A 19,008-nucleotide genomic window follows, 5' to 3' on the forward strand; every position below is an offset into this window, starting at 1 on the left:
AGCACCTTCAATAACCCTATAAGAATAACTATTGTTTTTATTTTAAGGTATTTATATACAGGATATACAAGCATACATGATTTGTTTATCCAACTAGCTACATCTTCCTATTTTTTCACATCCTGCTTATAAATCCTTATTTGACTAGTCAAATAAGAATAAATATGAATTTAGAGATATCTCAGTTTCAAAAGCCAGGTCTTACCATTTTTGATAGACAAGCCAACTAAGCCTTAGTGTCCTCACCTGCAAAATGGGAGTAATACTTACACAGCCTTATGATGATTGCATAAAATAACACCGATCAAGGAAATAATACAATTCAAACACACAGTAGATACATAATAAATGTTAATTCCTTCCCTCATTCCAGATGGTGCAAAATAAGGAATTTTAAAGGTACTATGAAGAATAAGGAGCATTTATCCATTAGATACCAAAATATTTGAGAACTACAAAATAAAATTTACTGATAGCAGTGTGAAAACTCTTTAATGCCTACACAGTGCACAATTATGCCCATTTATAGTTAAATGTAATTTTCTAAATATGCCATCACTTCGAAAACAATTTTTCTCATTTTTTTCAATAAATTCTAAGTACATACCCAACCAGTAACTGCCAAGAAACCACAGCCCATCGTGATGCGAGTGTCACACCATGCCAAAAAATGCCAAATCGATAACGGTACAACAAAAAGTTTATTTACCCTTTAAACTGCGTGGGTTTAAATATATTCCATCCTATTTGATATTGACACACAGCGAAGGCCCCCCTCTTACCTCCCTCCCCCACCCCTTTAAAATAAAGATTCTTAGTGTCTGGGAAGGGCTTAAGAAGTCTGGTAGAGAACGGCAAAGGAACGGAATGAATCAACTTTCTGAATACATCCGTGTCAAGGGAAAGTTTACTCCTTAACTCCGAAATACAGCTACTGCAGCCACCAGGAACTCCGACGGCATGTTATCTGCCATTCTCGGCACTTGTCCCGTCTCTAGCCCTGTTCTAAGGAATTAGAGCGAACGAACTTCTCCCTCTCTACGGCCCACAGGTAAGGCTGGTCACCCACTCAGGCGACTGGGATCCAGACAGTCAGTTTCACAGCAAACGCCCACCCAACTCTATGGACCCCCACCCTCCCCCGCCCGAGGATCCTTCCCCGCCCGCCTCGCCCCAAGCTTCGCACATGCGCACACCCAATTAGGAAAAATTAGAGCGCCCCCGGCCCTCGCCAGGTCCCCACGCCCAGCTGCCACGCAGCCAGTCCTCCTGCCCTTCTTGGGGCCGTCGGCTTCACTATTCAGTAATACGCATGTGCGTGTAGTGTCGCCTGACCATCTTTCAGGCGGCCGGGGCGGGCCGGCAGGCGGGACCAAGTTTCTTACGCACGCTCCGGACATGCGCAGTGCATGGACTGAGGCGCCAGCTGTCGATTTGGAAGTTCCGGGGAAGCAGCGCATGCGCGAGTGTACGCGTTGCCGGCGAAGAGGGGAGCCTGACGACTCGGAAATTTGAATACCACAGTAGCATGGAGTGTGACCTCTTGGAGTCTGACATCTTGGAGTCGTTGGAAGATCTAGGGTAAGACTGCCAGGGCACGGGTCTCCCAAACCCCACACTGTCGCCCACCGGCCCGAAAACTCCTTCTCCACCTCAGTCAGCGACACCTGCCTCTCCACGCCTCACCCCGTGGCTCCTGGCTGTCGCCTCCCTATACCTCCAGGACCCCAATGCCACGTCCACTGCCTGCTCTGCTGGGTCGGGGCCCTCCGGCTGCGACGCCCCTAGGCCTGCCCTGTGCTCGGTGCAGCCAAGTTTCCCGCAGCGTTTGTCAGTCATGCGTGTCATTGTCTGGGCTCTGGTTCACGCCACCCCCCTCCCCAGCTTCTCTCCGTGCTCCCCATCCTTCTGCCCTACCCCCTCACTCTGGAGGTTGCCAAAGTTGATTCTCTGTTTTCCTACTTGTCCTCCAAACTTCCTGCTTCTGTCTTGAGCCCCTGCTCCTACCCCACCCCACTTCGCTCAGAAAATCTCCTTTGCCCAGTCATGTCTGCATGCACCCAGGCTTCCCTAAGGCACATGTCTGCGCTGCATCCGTTCTGCCAGCCAGCTCACTTATACACCTAACCTGTCACCACCTTCATGGGAACCACTCGCTGTTTCCCTTGACTCTGACACACCTTCACTGAGCCGCCATTAGCTCTTAGTCTTAGGGGCATCCTCACCCACCAAGTCCCAGCGTATTTGTTGTGCATTTTTGTCTCCCCCTGACAGTTAACCCAGCCATAATTCATCAGTATCTGGAAGCTGGAAATAAGGCTGCTTATCTCACTGGGTCACCCAGATCAGTGTACTCTCTTAAAACTTGAGAACTTAGAATTTCTTGGGCTAAATGCTGTCCAGAAACAAATTGTATAATTAAATATTTGCCCACAGTACAGCTTAAAAAAAAAAAATACGGATTTAGAAAACTATAAAAGTAACAAGTCTCTTATCAAAACCTTCCTCTAGGTTTTTCCATGCCATGGAAGCCTTTGGGGGAAAGCTTACTTTAGTATTAAAAGAACAAGGGTTCCCAAAGTCTGCCCATTTTTAGGAAAGGCAGTGGTTGTGCTTATCTTTTTCTGTCAATATGAATTACCATTGCTCTTTTCTTTGGAGCTTGCTCTGAATTTTCATGAATAAAGTCAGACTTTAGGCAGCTTATTTCTTTGATGAGAACCTAAGTAAAAGTCACAATCAGCAAAGTGGTGTCTTTTTGGTGAACCTCTTAGACTAAATTGTTAAATTTCACACATGAAGTATTCAGTAAACACTTTGGGTCTGTTGGCAATGTTGGTCTGAACACTTAAGGGTACAAAGTGAGGTGGAAGAAAAGTTCACACTGTGAGAATATGCCTTGAGAACTGAGGAGAGCCAGGAAGAAAGAAAACTGGGAAAGGAAACAAGTCCTAAGCTTCCTAGAAGTGACACTTAGTGTTGAAGGAGAAGTAGCATGAGAGGATGAAGGTAAACCCTACTTAAATGAAGTCCATCTGCAACAACTGATGATGGATGCCACTTCTTCCTATGATTGTTCTCTTACCCTTTGTTAATTGTGTTTTTCTTCTCTTGGGTACTGGAACAGTCATTGTAACTGTAATAACACTAATTAAATAAATAATTGGGATGGGTTGTAAGATAAACCGTGGGATTTTCTGAAAACTTGACTATAAATTTTAACCCGTAACGTGTTAGTTTGGTGGCATTCAGCCATCAAAAATTAGTCTTAATTGATTGATGTGTGCTTTTCAAGGATTTACTGGGAAATATTAGAAATAAATGACCATTTATTTCTCACCTGGTACACAGTAAGAATTCAGTAATTACTTGTGGGATAAATCAATAAAATTTAAGTATGTAACACAGTGAGACATTTGTAGGCCTAGTTTGTTTATTCCAGTTTCTAGCAATATGTGGTTTTGAATCTAGATGCCAGACTATATAGAATCTCACTTTTTGCGTAAGATTTCTTCTGTCCCATTAAAAATATAAACATATAATTATATTTTAAGAGGGTTGAATGTTACATTTCTCTAACATCTCTATACCTCTAAATATCAAGTTATCTTAAGTATATTGAATGTATCATGATTAGCGTTTTTATCAAGATTTCATTCATAAAAGATGAATATGTGTTTTAAAATTACTTTGAGAATGGCAGAATCTTTAATTCTAGCCATATTCTAGATTGGGGTTCATTGTTACTATTGTCTTTTGAGTGTTTGAATGTTTAATAATTTTTTAAAATGACCTTTGATTCACTTGCAAAGAATTAGGATTCATTTGCACCAGTTCACCTAAACATCAGCTCACCAGCAGTTAGTAAATTAATCTTGATATTAATTTACTAGTATATCTTACTCATCTTAATGTCATTAAATATAGAAAAAGGAAAACAAATGAATAATTGGGAAGTTTTTGCTTTTAAAGACAGTCATTAAAAACCTAATCAAATTAATTTCTGGTAAAACCTCTAGAAAAGATAACCCAAGTTTTATTTCTGAGATAGTAAACTATAGTATAATTTGTTATCACTTAGAAATCTAATTTTAGTGCTAATTCAGTTAAAGTAAGAAAGTAAACCTTTGTACAATAAGGGCTCTCAGTAAATGTACAGAGGTTGACGTAATTTAGTAGTACATATGATTCTATTCAATAGTCCCATATTTTGAAGGAATTAGCTTGTTTTTCTAATAGTTTACATTTGCAAGTTTAGAGATTGGTCATTGTAACTTATCTGTGTTAAATCATTGCTTAATTATAAAAATAAAATGTAAACATATTGTATCTGTAATATATTAGATATGATTTTATATTCTTCTGAAGTGTAATTTCTTACTCACCAGTTACAAGGGTCCATTGTTAGAAGATGGCGCTCTGTCTCAAGCAGTCTCTGCTGGAGCCAGTTCCCCTGAGTTTACCAAACTCTGTGCTTGGTTGGTGTCTGAATTAAGAGTGCTCTGTAAACTAGAGGAAAATGTTCAAGCAACCAACAGTAAGTAAACATTCAGTTTTAGGTGCTAAATATAAAAATAAAATTTGTACTGTCAGGTGAACATTATCAGTACTGCAGCTGAAATTTCGAGTTCTTTGTAAATGTAAAAAAAAATGTAAAGAAACCAACTCGTTTTTTTCCTCCATTGTTTTTAGCGATAAGGCGATTCTAAAGTTGAAAAATCAGAATGTAGTTATACAGCTATTAAAAATTTGTGCAAGGAGTTCCCGTCATGGGGCAGTGGTTAACAAATCCGACTAGGAACCATGAGGTTGCGGGTTCGATCCCTGCCCTTGCTCAGTGGGTTAACGATCCGATGTTGCCGTGAGCTGTGGTGTAGGTTGCAGACTCGGCTCAGATCCTGCGTTGCTGTGGCTCTGGCGTAGGCTGGCAGCTACAGCTCTGATTAGACCCCTAGCCTGGGAACTTCCATATGCCGTGGAAGCGGCCCAAGAAATGGCAAAAAAAGACCAAAAAAAAAAAAATTTGTGCAAGTTGGAAAAACCCTATTACTGGGATATAAAAAAGTAGAGATAAGTATATATGAACTTTACATTCTTGGAAATTTGTGAAATCTTAAATTGATGGCTAGAACTAGAAATTGGGATATTTTTCTCTTAGGACTACCAAATCCCAGAAATACACATAGCATGTAAAGTAAATGCTTTATAATTCTGTTATATATGGGAAGAAAGGATGCTTTATTAAGAAGCTTTCTGTATCATTAGGAATGTATCACTAAATGCACCACAACCAGATCCAGCACCAAACCAGATCCAGTCAGGTTTATGCTGTTGAAAGCTGTTTTATATTTGCCAATTTTGTTACTGCTTTAGCACTAGTTTTGATGCGACGAAAGAGACAAAAGCGTGGAACCTGATACTCCACCACCTGGTTCCCTCCTATCATAGGTAAACCCATAATAGCGAAAAATGCCCATCTGCTAACCTCCCTTTATGGAGAACTATACACATAGTCCCATTTTTTTTTTTTTACCCCCCACAGAATCCCATTTTGAAAAGCTAACTCAGAGTTCCTGTTGTGGCTCAGCGATAATGAACCCAGCTAGTGTCCTGGCCCTGCTCAGTAGGTTAAGGATCTGTCATTGCTGTGAGCTGTGGTAGGTCACAGATGCAGCTCATCTGGTGTTGCTGTGACTGTGATGTAGGCTGGCAGCTGCAGCTTCAGTTTGACCCCTAGCCCAGGAACTTCATTATGCCAAATGTGTGGCCCTAAAAACATTTTTTTTTTTTTTTTGTCTTTTCTAGGGCCATACCCATGGCATATGGAGGTTCCCAGGCTAGGGGTCTAATTGGAGCTGTAGCCACCGGCCTACACCAGAGCCACAGCAACGAGGGATCTGAGCCATGTCTGCAACGTACACCACAGGTCACAGCAGCAACGGATCCTTAACCCACTGAGTGAGGCCAGGGATCAAACCTGCAACCTCATGGTTCCTAGTCGGATTTATTAACTACTGAGCCATGACAGCAACTCCTTTTTTTTTCCTTTTTTTCTTTTTTTTAATTTAAAAAAGAAAAGCTAACTCTTGCATGTTTGGTATATTTAATGTGTATACATAGTTGCATCCATAATCTAATTGTTAAGGAGAGTATAAGGTAACAGTAATAACAGCAGCTTATACTTACATTGAGCACTAACCATGTTCTAAGTACTTTACAAGTGTTATCGCATTTAAACCTCTGAGCAGCCCTACCAGACAGCTTTTATTACTCTTTTATACATTAAGCAAGGAAGCACAGAGTACATTGCCTGAGGTCACAGAACCAGTAAGTGATGCAGCCAGGCTTCAATGCCCAGCAGTCAAGTTTGGGAGCCAGTGCTCTTAACACCACCTCTTGACCTAATATTTCTAAGATCGTAGATGCATTTGAAAACACCACCTGTAGTAGATGGTAATTATTTATAACTTGAATCCCCTTTTTTCAAGTGAAAATTATCTTATAGGAGTCAATATAAAACAGGTAAAAGTGTGGCTTTTTAGATAAAGTTGAGAGGGAGTACTTTGAGCCCAACTCTCTCCTCCCCAGCTGCCTCTAACATAACTGGAGTTCAGAGAACACAGCTTGCAAAACATTGATAATGTATTCTCATTTTACAGATGAGAAAATGTACTTAAATCAAGTGACTGTCTGAAAGTTTGTTAGTAAAGTATTATAGCTCTGTGATATTGGATAGAGCACCAATAGGAAGGAAGAAAGGGCATTGCTCGTCCTTGGTTCACTCCGTGAACGCTATCGTTGACATGTTCTGGGAATACAGAAATACAGATCAGTTCACCATCTTTACATGTACTCTAACTGGGAATTTTAGGCACAACTGTAGCAACTGGAGATTAGTACAGTACTTAAATACTTCACTTTATGGTTCACAAAGAAAATCAGGCCTTAGGGAAGGTTTCATCAAGGAGCAAGACCACTGGCTTTGATGGATAGGTGGTGTTTGATAAAGGAGGAGAGAGTAGAGGGCCTATCAATCACAGGGAGTAACTGAAGTGAAGGCACAAAAATAGAAATAAGACTGGCCGTTCTTGGGACAGTGAGACCAGCCTGCACAAATAGAGGGAATGTTTGTGGAGGTTGAAGGTAACTACTGCATACATGTAGTAGGAACTACTACCTAACAATATACTAAGACAAAGCAGAGAGCCAATGAAGAATCTTTAAAGCCAACCAGAGCAAATTAGATTGGATGAGGTAGAAATTAGGAACCCATTAAAGATCTTCAAATAAGACAATAACTTAATGAAAACTGTTTAAGAAAGCAAATTGGCAGTAGTGTGAGAAAGGGTGAATTAGAAGAGAAAGGAACTTGTGTTAGGAAAATCCTATTAAAAATTTCAATTTATGCATAAATATTATGCTAATGGAAAAAACAGTAATTTTTATTAAGTAAGATTATTCTAATTCTTAAAAGGCCCAAGTGAAGCTGAAGAATTCCAACTTGAGGTGAGTGGCCTACTAGGGGAGATGAACTGTCCATATCTTTCACTGACATCTGGGGATGTGACCAAGCGCCTTCTCGTTCAGAAGAACTGCCTCCTTTTGCTCAGTAAGTTCATGGCTACTAGAATGTAGCTCTTATTTTCTATTTATGTTTTCCATGATTAATAAACAGGTTAAAAGAAAACTGTTAAATTCCTAACTTAGAAGCTAATGATGGGTTGGTGCACTGGTAGCAGTGTTGTTTTTTAATTGCTACTCTTTTATTGTTTAAATTGGGTGTGGTGCTCAGCCTGCTGTGCTTCACCAAAGGTGACTAGCAGTAGCACTGGAGCGTTGTCCAAATGTGTGATTATCACACCTTAGTGTTCTAAACTAGAAGCACATTTTAAAAATAACTGGGAAGATACAGGGGAACAATGAAGATTCTTTTTTTAAGTAATTTCTTTGAGGACAATAATCATTCATTAGGCGCAATAAATGGTACGTGTAATTATTTATTTTGTCTTAGAGATATTGCTTTGTGGCCAGGTAATTGGGGATTTTGGTTTTGTTTGCAAATATGTCAAATTACATTGTAGACATTTCTGGAATATTATTTGGATTGTTCCTATACTTAGTGATCATTCCAGGAAATAAATTTTTATGAGAAGTTCTTTCCTTCTTAATACACTAACAAATATTTCTCTCTTCACCCTGAAAAACAGTAAGTAGACTCAGATTTAATTGCTTTATATAAACTCTCCAATAAATACGACCAATAGTCTTAAACTCTGAATTTTTGTAGCATTCTGAGACACATTTAGATTAAGCTTTGGGTAGTTGAATATTATACTTCTTATTATGACAAACACAGTTCAGAGGATATTTTAAATGTTTGCTTTTTTGCAATTGAACTATGGCTTTTGAAAAATGATGCAACTCCAATTTTGAAGGTTCAGTTAAAAAAAAAAAAATCTTGTTCACAGCCATTATACTTGGGAACTAAGGTATTCCAAAATCACCGTCTTAACTTCCCATTTGTCAAATGATTGTTACTGGATGGGTGTAGGGGCAGGGGATAGGTACACAATGTTAGGTATTGCTTTAGATGCTAATATTGTTGCATTACAGTTCTTACGCATGTGTTCATTATTCTTCAAATTGTATAATTTTAGTAACTGGCTCAGCCATGGTATTATCACTGAATCTTTCTTTGTAGCACTGCTTATCCTTACCAATACCTGATATTTGGCACTTAGAATATGTTATCTTACATAGGAAGACAAAAGCTGTGTGGAAAGCTTAGTAATGACCCTGAATAGAAAATTCTTCCAAAGAGCTCAGAGTTTGGTCTTTTTAGTGCTGATACTCATAAAAACCACTTGGGATATATATATTTACATTTTCATAAAATGCCTTTGCCTCTTTCATATTTCTTAAGCAGATTGCTCTGAATATTGTTATTTTGGCTTCAGGGTCGTTATTAGAGACTGTATTTTTAAGCACTTCAGGAATATACAACTATTTGCTTCTCAACTAAATGACTAAATGAACTAAAGGTTACTCTGCTCTTGAAATTCTTCATGCATACATACCCACTGCTCCCTTCCTCCTCTTTATCTTTGCTCTGCTGTTTCCCCGTTCTAAAATATTCCCCTCAGTTTGTATCCTCTCTCATGCTAGTATCCATTTATGTACATGTACTCATTCTCTATTCACTCTGTATAAGTATTTCTCATCTATCCAAGTATTAGTTGTCACATCTTGATGCTGTAATTTTACTTAACTTCTTCCAGCACCCTTACCTTACTGATTTGAATCTTTTAAAACATGATGTTCTTGAGGTGGGAAGAAATAAACCAAGCTCTTTAGAGTTGTTAATAAAACAGAATAGTCTCTTCTCTAATAGTCTGTAGTGGCTGAAAAACTCTTTTAAGTGTCAGGTTAAGAACTGTTTTGGCTGTGCATTGGCCTTTCTGGTTGTCAGGTTATTTCCCTTAGGTATAAGAAGTCGGTTATTGTTTTATACATGTATTCTTTATTCCTAACTAGATTGTCAGTAGAGATAATCGTTTTTGTTTGTTGTGTATTATATCTCCAGTGCCTTTGCTGGTACTTTGAACACATCAGCTACAGTGAATGTTTTTTGATGGTAATCGTGTTGGTGAACTAATTTTGTGAATGCCTGAGCTATGTTGTCCCAAATTTAGAGACTGATTTATTAAATCATATATGATTTTCTAGAACAAGGGTTGGCAAACTTTTTCTTAAAGGGCCAGATAGTACATATTTTCAGCTTTGTGGGCCATAAGGCCTTTGTCATATTGACTTAACTCTGCTGCTGTAGCATGTAAACAGCCATTTACATCATATGTAAATGAATCTGACTGTAGCAGTGTTCCAATAAAACCATATTTGCAAAAACAGTTGATTATTTTCATGACAGTGGGGTTTTGCTCTTTTGATCTTTTAACTCATATGGTTTGCAATATGGAACACATTAAGATTTTATCAAATCCATTTAGAATGACCTTTCCAGAAACTTAGCTGTGTTTATTCTAGAACAGGAGTTGGCAGCTTTTCAGAAATGATCTGCCAGAATTATGACCCCTGTACTTCTCACATTACACCTTGGGTGTAGGAAATGAGATATTCAAGCTGATTATTCTTTTATACTTATAATAGGACTTAAGAGCCCAGAAAATGTCTTTTTCCAAAACTATCTTCCTAATATTGTCAGAAAGTTCTCACTTTGTCACATACCCTGAAATCCTGAGATCCAAATGATTATTAAACATCTTTTATAAAAATTTAAATGTCCTTGGGAAGGTCAAGCGAATAAGATTTAATGTTTATACCTTCAACTGAATTACCTGAAACAGATTTCAGCCCTCATCATACCTGGCTGAAATCAGCACACAAGGGAATGATATTGATACCAAAGGACTCTGCCAAGAAATGATTACAAAGTTTGGCGGTTTTTAATTTTTCCAGGGAAGGGGGAGGGTGTGAGAATGAGGAAAGTAGGAGAAAGGGGAATACTGAAAAGAATATAGGTGGAAGAGGGTTTTCATGAACAGGCAGAGGGTGACCTTAGGCTACTGGATACCATTAAAAAGGAATATGAATTTAGTGTCTTCCATCTTCTCTTGTACCTGAAGCTTTGACTACTTAAAAATGTTGTTATTTCACTCCAATCTTAAACAGATAACCTCAGTATTGGAAGGTAAGAGGCAGGATAGTTATATCACTGGTGCATATCAGTTGTGAGACGTAAAAAAAGAAAAATGACAACCTTTTTAACTGTTGCTAAAAATTAGCCACCTGCCACCTTTTGTAAATTCATTAACAGATGCCAACCCCTGTTCTGGAAGCTCCTTAATAGTGAAATACAAGAATCCAGATTTTTAGATGTAATCTACCTTGATCCTTTGGTTTCAAAGAAGAATTGCTTGCTTTTAAATCAAGCTTTAAACATATATTGGTGAAATACTGAATTACAGAATCAGTTTATATGTTATGTCATTTGCAGATAAAAATGGTATTCCTTTCTTGTTTCTAATCCATTCTTGCAGCTTTAAAAGTTACATATCATTAGGTCTATAGAGTTGTGACTCCAGACTTATGACTATTAATTATAGCTGTATCTCATTTTGAAATCTTATTTTGTTTACTTCAGCATACCTCATCTCAGAACTAGAAGCTGCCAGAATGCTCTGTGTGAATACTCCTCCAAAAAAAGCTCAAGAAGGAGGCGGTAGTGAGGTCTTTCAAGAGTTGAAAGGCATATGTATTGCTCTAGGAATGTCCAAACCTCCAGCCAATATAACTATGTTCCAATTCTTCAGCGGGATTGAAAAAAAAGTAAGACCTTTAGTACCAGATTGTAGTGTATTAAAGGCATAGTCCTACAGTTGTTTGAAATGAAGCAAGTTAATTTCTCTTAATGGGAACCTAATGTGCATATTATTAAGTGATTGTTACTAATGAGTTTTGGGTTTTAAATCCTAGATACCTTCAAAAGAAATTGGTATTTTCCTTTTTTTTTTTTTTTTTTTTTTTTAGCATGTTAGCATGTTTCTTTTCCAAAAAAGGAGACTTTACAGTTTGATTTATAAACTGAAATAAACTAGATATAATGTAAAAAGAATTAGGACTTAAGTCCTATTAAAACTTACTTTGATGCAATTAAATTTAAGGTCTTTATCATTAAATGTTACCAACATTCTATTCTCCCCATTGACTGGACATAAAAGGATATTAATGTTTGGGATTTTAATCCAGTCACTTCAAGTCTTATATGTTTCAGTTGGCAAACTAGATATGTTGACTGCTAATGTTATCTATGATGTGAAAATAAGTCAGAATTACTTTTATACCACGTTAATCAACAGTTAAAAGATTTTTTACATAGTTGATTAGGAAAGAAATGTTAATAAAAAATTAATGAACAGGAGAGAATGAAATTTGTTATAGCAAAGTTATCCTCTACATGCATATCTGCTGGACTCTTAAGAATTGGTACATTTGCATTGTGGGGTGGATGGACGCCATGGTGCACAAATTTGGCTGAACTCTACAGGGGAGCAGCAGTGTATCCACAGTCCATATTTTTCTGTGTGTTCATTCATTCATTCAGCAAATACGCATTGAGTGCCCTCTGTTGTCAGGCACTATTCTAGGTGCAGTGAAGGACTCATGCTTCCATAGGCACGTGAGGAGTGGGTCAAGTGAGTGTCTTTATCGTGTGGGTCTTGTACATTTCAAACATCCTCCACCTTTGCCTTTGTCAGGAATCTTCTTTTGATGGCAGGATATGATGGGAATTGGGAAGATGAGGAGGATGTGTTTTTAGATTTGTTTATTCATTCATTTATGTTTTTGTGTCAGTTAAAGGAAACATTAGCAAAAGTTCCACCTAATCATGTGGGAAAGCCTTTATTGAAGAAGCCAATGGGACCGGCCCACTGGGTGAGTAGTAATCATCCTGAGTAAACTTTGTAAGGAACCACCTTCCTGTCTCAGGATATTTATGTTTGTGCTTTTGAAGTTACATTTTCTAATATGTGGTTTCCTAGGTGGACATCCTTATAATCATTGTTGTGAATCTTAAGACTTATCCAACATAATTTTATTCTGTAAGATTAGAAGCACTTATTTCATGAATTGTAAATATTTCACACAGCTGATTAAAATAGATTAAAGTTCAGTATGATGCATGTTTCTAATTGCCAAATGGGTTGCCTTCAAGCCAAAAATTTCACTGGGCTGAGCGTCACACAGTGAACTCTGGGAAAGCTAAATGAGAATTTCATATTTTACATATGCTTTATTACAGGGGTTTTTTTAGGGTCACACCTGTGGCATATGGAAGTTCCCAGGCTAGAAGTCGAATCAGAGCTGCAGCTGCTGGCCTACACCACAGCCACATAATGCCAGATCTGAGCCTCATCTGTGACCTATCCCACAGCTCATGGCAATGCCAGATCCTTAACCCACTGAGCAAGGCCAGGGATCAAATCTGCATCCTCATGGATACTAGTCAGGTTTGTTTCCACTGAGCCACAATGGGAACTCTCTGCTTTATTATATTTTGAGATGACATTATTATGCCTATCATTTCATTAATTTATAACTTTTATTACCCTGTTTATTAAATAACCTGATTGATTTTGTGCTGAGTGCTGGGGATTCACTTATGAATGAAACAGATACCATTCTGTTTCTGCCCTTTTGCAATAGAGGGTCAAGCAGATTTAAAGTGTAACTGGTCTTTTTAATTTTGTTTCAGGAAAAGATAGAAGCAATTAACCAAGCCATAGCCAATGAATATGAAGTTCGGAGAAAGCTGCTAATAAAACGTTTGGATGTCACTGTCCAGTCTTTTGGCTGGTCTGACAGAGCTAAGGTACACATTAAATCATTTAAAAGAGTGAAGTGTTTATAGACATGACCCTTAAACTTTCCTAGCACAGTTTAGGTACACTGGAGACTCTAAGAGAAATACATAGGAGATACACAAATTAATTTTTCTTTAGTGAGTTACTGAGTAGCAGTTACTTCAGCCATTCAGCAAAAATGAAAGCATTTATTTTTCAATTTCTTAATGTTTTTCAACAAATCTATATGTTGTAAACCCTACTGGCAGTACGCATTTGTGAGAGAAAAGGAAATAGTATCTGAAAATCACTAAAAATTATTTTGAAACCATTTGTTTACTATACTTTAAGCTAACAATATAATTTGCTAATAAAATATGTTAACTAAATATAAGGAAAACTGGATTTAGGAGGACTGGACATTGTGATCCTTTTATAGAGAATTGGAGAATCTGGTAAAACTTTATTTCAACTTACACGAGCTAATCCAAGTAAAGATCTTGGTCATTCAACAGATACTTGTTAAATATCTACTATATTATCAGTAGGTGGTAATTAATTGGCACAGTTGATTAATTTGACCTTATATTCCTGAAATTGAACCCATTCTTGAATTTTGTGGAGATTGGTCCAAATATGTTAGTATTATTGGATGTTCCCTTACTAGTGTTGTTTTGTTTTATTTTGGTTTGGGGTTTTTTTTGCTTTTTAGGGTTGCATGTGGAGGTTCCCAGGCTAGGGGTCGAATCATCGTTGCTACAGCTTCCAGCCTACACCACAGCCACAGCAATACAAATCCAAGCCGAGTCTGCAGCCTACACCACAGCTCACAGCAGTGCCAGGCCAGGGATCTAAATGGCATCCTCATGGATCCTAGTTGGGTTCGTTAACCACTGAGCCATGAAGGGAACTCCAGTGCATTCATTTTTGAAAGTAGATTTCTCTGAGTTGAGAAACTGTTTTTATTTAGTTCTCCAATTATCTTCGTGGTATGTTAGTTTCACGTAAAATCTTTAAACCATGGCACAGTCCTATTTAGCTGCTAAATTGATGGGGTAGGTATTTATTGTGTTACACTATTTTAGTGTTGAAAGAAGTCTGAGAGATCATCTTAACTTGCTTCATTTTGCAGCTGAAAAAATGGAGACCTAAGTAAATGGAAGGTTTTGACTAAGATCTCACAGTGAGTCAGTAGTCACACAGGAAATAAATTGTTCTCCTTTGGGACTACTGTTGAGGAAATACCAGTCCTTTCTTAAATTGTCTTTGATAAAAACGCTCATTTCACTCTTATATAGTACATATACTTCAAAACAAAAACCTGCAGCTCTCAGCTAGAAGAGCATGTAGTGATTGATGGATGTGCACTGACTCCAGACATTAACACTGTGGTTCTGGTTTTGACACTGCAGTTAATGGACTTTACTTCTAGGGTCCTAATGCACTGTGTCTGAGCTTATGTTTACTCTCCTCATTTTTGACGTCTTCAAAATTGCCATGTTCATCTAGGTAATTTTTAAGTTCCTTTGGAACTATAATAAACAATGAATCTACAAAATACATAAATATATTAGAGATGAGAAGGAAGGGCTATAACAGTTAACTTGTACAAATGTATTTTTTTGTTTTATTTAGTGAAATTTATGTAGTGATATGTTACTTTAAAACTTTGTTTCAAATCACTTTTTTTAGGGCCCTACCTGGGACATAGGGAAGTTCCTAGAATAGGGGTTGAATCAGAGCTGCCGGTACTGGCCTACACCACAGCCACAGCAACTCGGGATCCGAGCCACGTCTGTGACCTATATACACCAGAGCTCATGGCAACACCGGATCCCTAAACCACTGAGCGAGGCCAGGGATTAAATCTACATCCTCATAGGTACTAGTTGGGTTCATTACCACTGAGCCACAACAGGAACCCCCTATAAATTTTTTTGATATGCACAACATGAACTTTTGTTTCATGTAATTAAATTTATGTATTTATAACACTTTTAAGTTGCATTTTAAATCAGTTTTATTTGAAACATACATAAAACTATTTTCTCAAATGAGTTTGTTTCTATTCACCAAACATTAATTGAAACTTATTATAGGTACAGTAGTGACTACAAGAGAAAGAAATATAAGACTTTGAAGAAACATTCCCTAGATAAGCTATGGAATGGCAGTCTTTTTAGTCTTTTAATTATTAAAGAAAAATTTTAAAAATAAAAAGTTGCAGTTCTCTTGTGCAAAATGTTAAGTATCAGCATTGTCACTACAGTGTGGGTTCAGTCTCTGGCCAGGGGAACTTCCACATGCTGTGGCCAAAAAAAGAAAAAAATGTCACTGGGGTTCTCTAGTGACCCAGCAGTTAAGGGTCTAGCGTTGTCACTGCTACAGCATGGTTTAATTGCTGGCCCAGGAACTTCTGCATGCCACAGGTGTGGCAAAAAAAAGTTAATGGCCATCTCATTGTCTTAACCACAATGGCTATTTTCTTTTTTAGTATTATCTTCCATACTTTGTTCACATGTATAATTATAGTAAACATACCTTTTTACATCTCTTTTCACGTAATATAAACATTTACCATCAATATTTGAGTACCTGCCTATAACTGACAGACTAAGCAACTTTTTTTGTCCTTGTGCTATTTTCCTATGTACTTAGTTGTAGCTGTTTCTTCCAGAATTTAAAAAGAAATTATTGTTGCTTCCCCAAATTTAGGTTACTTTGATTTACATTTTATTTATCCTTGTCTGGAGAACATGTTTTATATTTGTTAGAACTTTATTTTCTCTTGTGTGAACTTCCTCTTTAAATCCTTTGTTCATTAATCTTTTGTGGTCTTAGGTTACAAGTGCATTAAATGTACTTCTACTAAATGTTAAATTAGACTTTTCTGTATATTTTATTTATAATAAAGGAAAGTATTATATGGGGGATCACTTCTACAAGAAATGTGTATCCATAATTAGTTCATATTAGTCACAGGTAACATTTTTAAATCACAGTAAGCAGATGGGAAAATTTTAAAAAGCAGAATTGTTGAAATGGGTTTCCATTCATATAAATAGATAAAATTAAGATGTTTGTTGTGAGACCACATGGCAAGGGGAACCTTTTTAGCCCCACAGTCCTTAAAGGGAAACCCCTCTATCCCTCTATTCCCCCATCCCCCCCCATCATTCCTTGCTGTATCTGCAAGTCTGACAGCCGTACTCTTAAGATTGTTCTTCACTAGATAGGAGCAATGGTGAGTATGTAACTTTCTCTCTTATCTGGAGTCTAGTAAATATTATCAGATATTTTGGAAATCTTTAACTCATTTAATATCAATGTTTCTGTTTCATCTTGAAAATTGACATTTGTCTTTGAACACTTCCTTTCAACAGAGTCAGACTGAAAAATTAGCAAAGGTTTACCAGCCAAAACGCTCAGTCTTATCTCCTAAAAGTACTATTGCTGTTGCCCATCTTTTGGCCGCAAGACAAGACTTGTCAAAGATTTTAAGGACAAGCAGTGGCTCTATAAGAGAAAAGACTGCCTGTGCCATCAACAAGGTGATGAGAATACCTTTTATTTTCTTTCATACACATTTATTTCTGTTTATAAAATAATTTAACATACCTTTTCTTGTCCCATAGGTATTGATGGGCAGGGTTCCTGACAGAGGAGGTAGACCCAACGAAATTGAACCTCCACCCCCAGAGATGCCACCATGGCAGAAAAGGCAAGATGGCCCCCAGCAGCAAGCAGGAGGCCGAGGAGGAGGGAGAGGTGGTTACGAACATTCCTCGTATGGAGGACGAGGAGGTCATGAACAAGGAGGAGGGAGAGGTGGACGTGGTGGCGGTGGCTACGACCATGGTGGCCGAGGGGGAGGAAGAGGAAATAAGCATCAAGGAGGCTGGACAGATGGAGGGAGTGGAGGAGGAGGTGGCTACCAAGATGGTGGTTACCGAGATTCGGGTTTCCAGCCAGGTGGCTATCATGGTGGCCACAGTGGTGGCTATCAAGGCGGTGGTTATGGTGGCTTCCAAACATCGACATATACGGGAAGTGGATACCAGGGTGGTGGATATCAGCAGGACAATAGATACCAGGACAGTGGGCACCATGGTGGTGATCGAGGCAGTGGTCGAGGAGGGAGAGGTGGTCGTGGAGGCCGAGGTGGACGTGGTGCAGGCCAGGGAGGAGGTTGGGGAGGAAGAGGGAGCCAGAATTATCACCAAGGAGGACAGTTTGAACAGCACTTCCAGCATGGAGGTTACCAGTATAATCATTCTGGATTTGGACAGGGAAGACATTATACTAGTTGAGGCTACACACCTTACATTTTGCTAGAGCTCAAGTAATAGAAACTTAGTTTCAGAATCCTGAATCCAGCATGGATTTTGAATTAATGTGACACCAGAGGTGGCAGGCAGATTCCTGCTTGGCATAAGCATTTGTAGGTCTTCATTCAATACTGTTCTTTTTTTTTTTTCTTTTTTTCCCCTTAATGGACTTACATAATGCTTGTTTATTTGAGAAATACATACAGTACTCTCCTTTGTATGAAGAATTTCTTAACAGGTAATTATAATTGCCTTTAATTGACCAGTAGACTAATTCCACAGCCAGAACATGCATACTTTTGTGAAGCAATTACTTGAATAAGTAGTTTTCATGGTTTTCAATATGCGATTTTAAAAAATGAGGATTCTCCTAGATTTTTTTAGATTAACAACTAGGAAACCGTCCTCATTATTAACAATCCATTTATATGTGTTTTCCTTAAAGTATTCTAATGCCTATTTTCCAAGCACAGTTCTGCCCTGATTGGCTTTTTATTCAAAGAGGTTATGCAACATTTGCTTCATAATAGAACTTTTAGATCAGTTCCTATTAAATGAGCTCTTCTGCAGACAGCACAGTCAGTAGCCTTATCCTTTCAGTGGAATACTGTACCATATGCTCAACTCTGAAAACCTTGAACACGGCTAAAATCCGTCAAGATTATAAGAGCAAACTAAGTTGTGAACCTATAGTACATGTAGGCATTTAGTTTAAGTAGAGCAATTCAAACTGACCTGCATCCATTCAAAACAAGTTCCTCCTTCACCTTATTTTTACTTGAAATCTGCTAGAAGAAACAGCAATCCGAAATTTGTTTTATGCACGAGTTAATACCACTGGCTCAGCAAATACAAGTTAATTTGCTTTGGGCAGGAGACTTTTTGTAATGGAAGAAATGCACTACCAAGTTAAGAGGACAGATTTTGCTTAGAGCAGGAGGCCCTTTATTATTGCTGCAGAACAAAAGCCTGGCTGAGTTGATGTTTGACACTCTTCTTTACTGAAATCTACATGACACTTGTTGCTGGGTTTTTGTACACGTAAATATTGTCAAGCTGTGAAAGAAAATGGCTGGAGGTGTGCTTTGTGTGAAAGGTGAGCAATAAAAGTGTATGTTCTCTCTTTGGTTGGAGTTTTATTTTAGCCACTTTTTTAAACTGAATTATTCTGAATGCTTATTTCAAGCTTATGAACTAAGGCCTTTGTATCCCAAAGATTCTGAAGTGTTGCCTTGAAACATAATTTTTGATGAGTGAGAATCCTTACCCTAAAACCTTAAGTAAATTGAAAAATAGCTTTATCTGGATTTACCTTTTTT

The 19,008-nt window shown here is 38.0% G+C and overlaps 1 protein-coding gene across 1 annotated transcript; it reads left to right on the plus strand.

Annotated features, from left to right (window-relative positions):
• The first annotated feature begins 1,458 nt into the window (after positions 1 to 1,458).
• FAM98A (family with sequence similarity 98 member A) lies at positions 1,459 to 18,812 on the plus strand. Its single transcript, XM_003125249.6, has 8 exons — positions 1,459 to 1,581; positions 4,389 to 4,537; positions 7,475 to 7,609; positions 11,162 to 11,346; positions 12,373 to 12,453; positions 13,274 to 13,390; positions 16,745 to 16,912; positions 16,997 to 18,812. The coding sequence occupies exons 1-8, from the start codon at positions 1,529 to 1,531 to the stop codon at positions 17,669 to 17,671; spliced, it is 1,563 nt and encodes a 520-aa protein (XP_003125297.1). The 5' UTR covers positions 1,459 to 1,528; the 3' UTR covers positions 17,672 to 18,812.
• The last annotated feature ends 196 nt before the right edge of the window (positions 18,813 to 19,008 follow it).

Source organism: Sus scrofa, chromosome 3 (assembly GCF_054392235.1).
Source record: "Sus scrofa isolate SSC_HxYL_T2T_F1_AM1 chromosome 3, Sscrofa_HxYL_maternal_Yorkshire_Landrace_v2.0, whole genome shotgun sequence".
NCBI classification, from domain to species: domain Eukaryota; kingdom Metazoa; phylum Chordata; class Mammalia; order Artiodactyla; family Suidae; genus Sus; species Sus scrofa.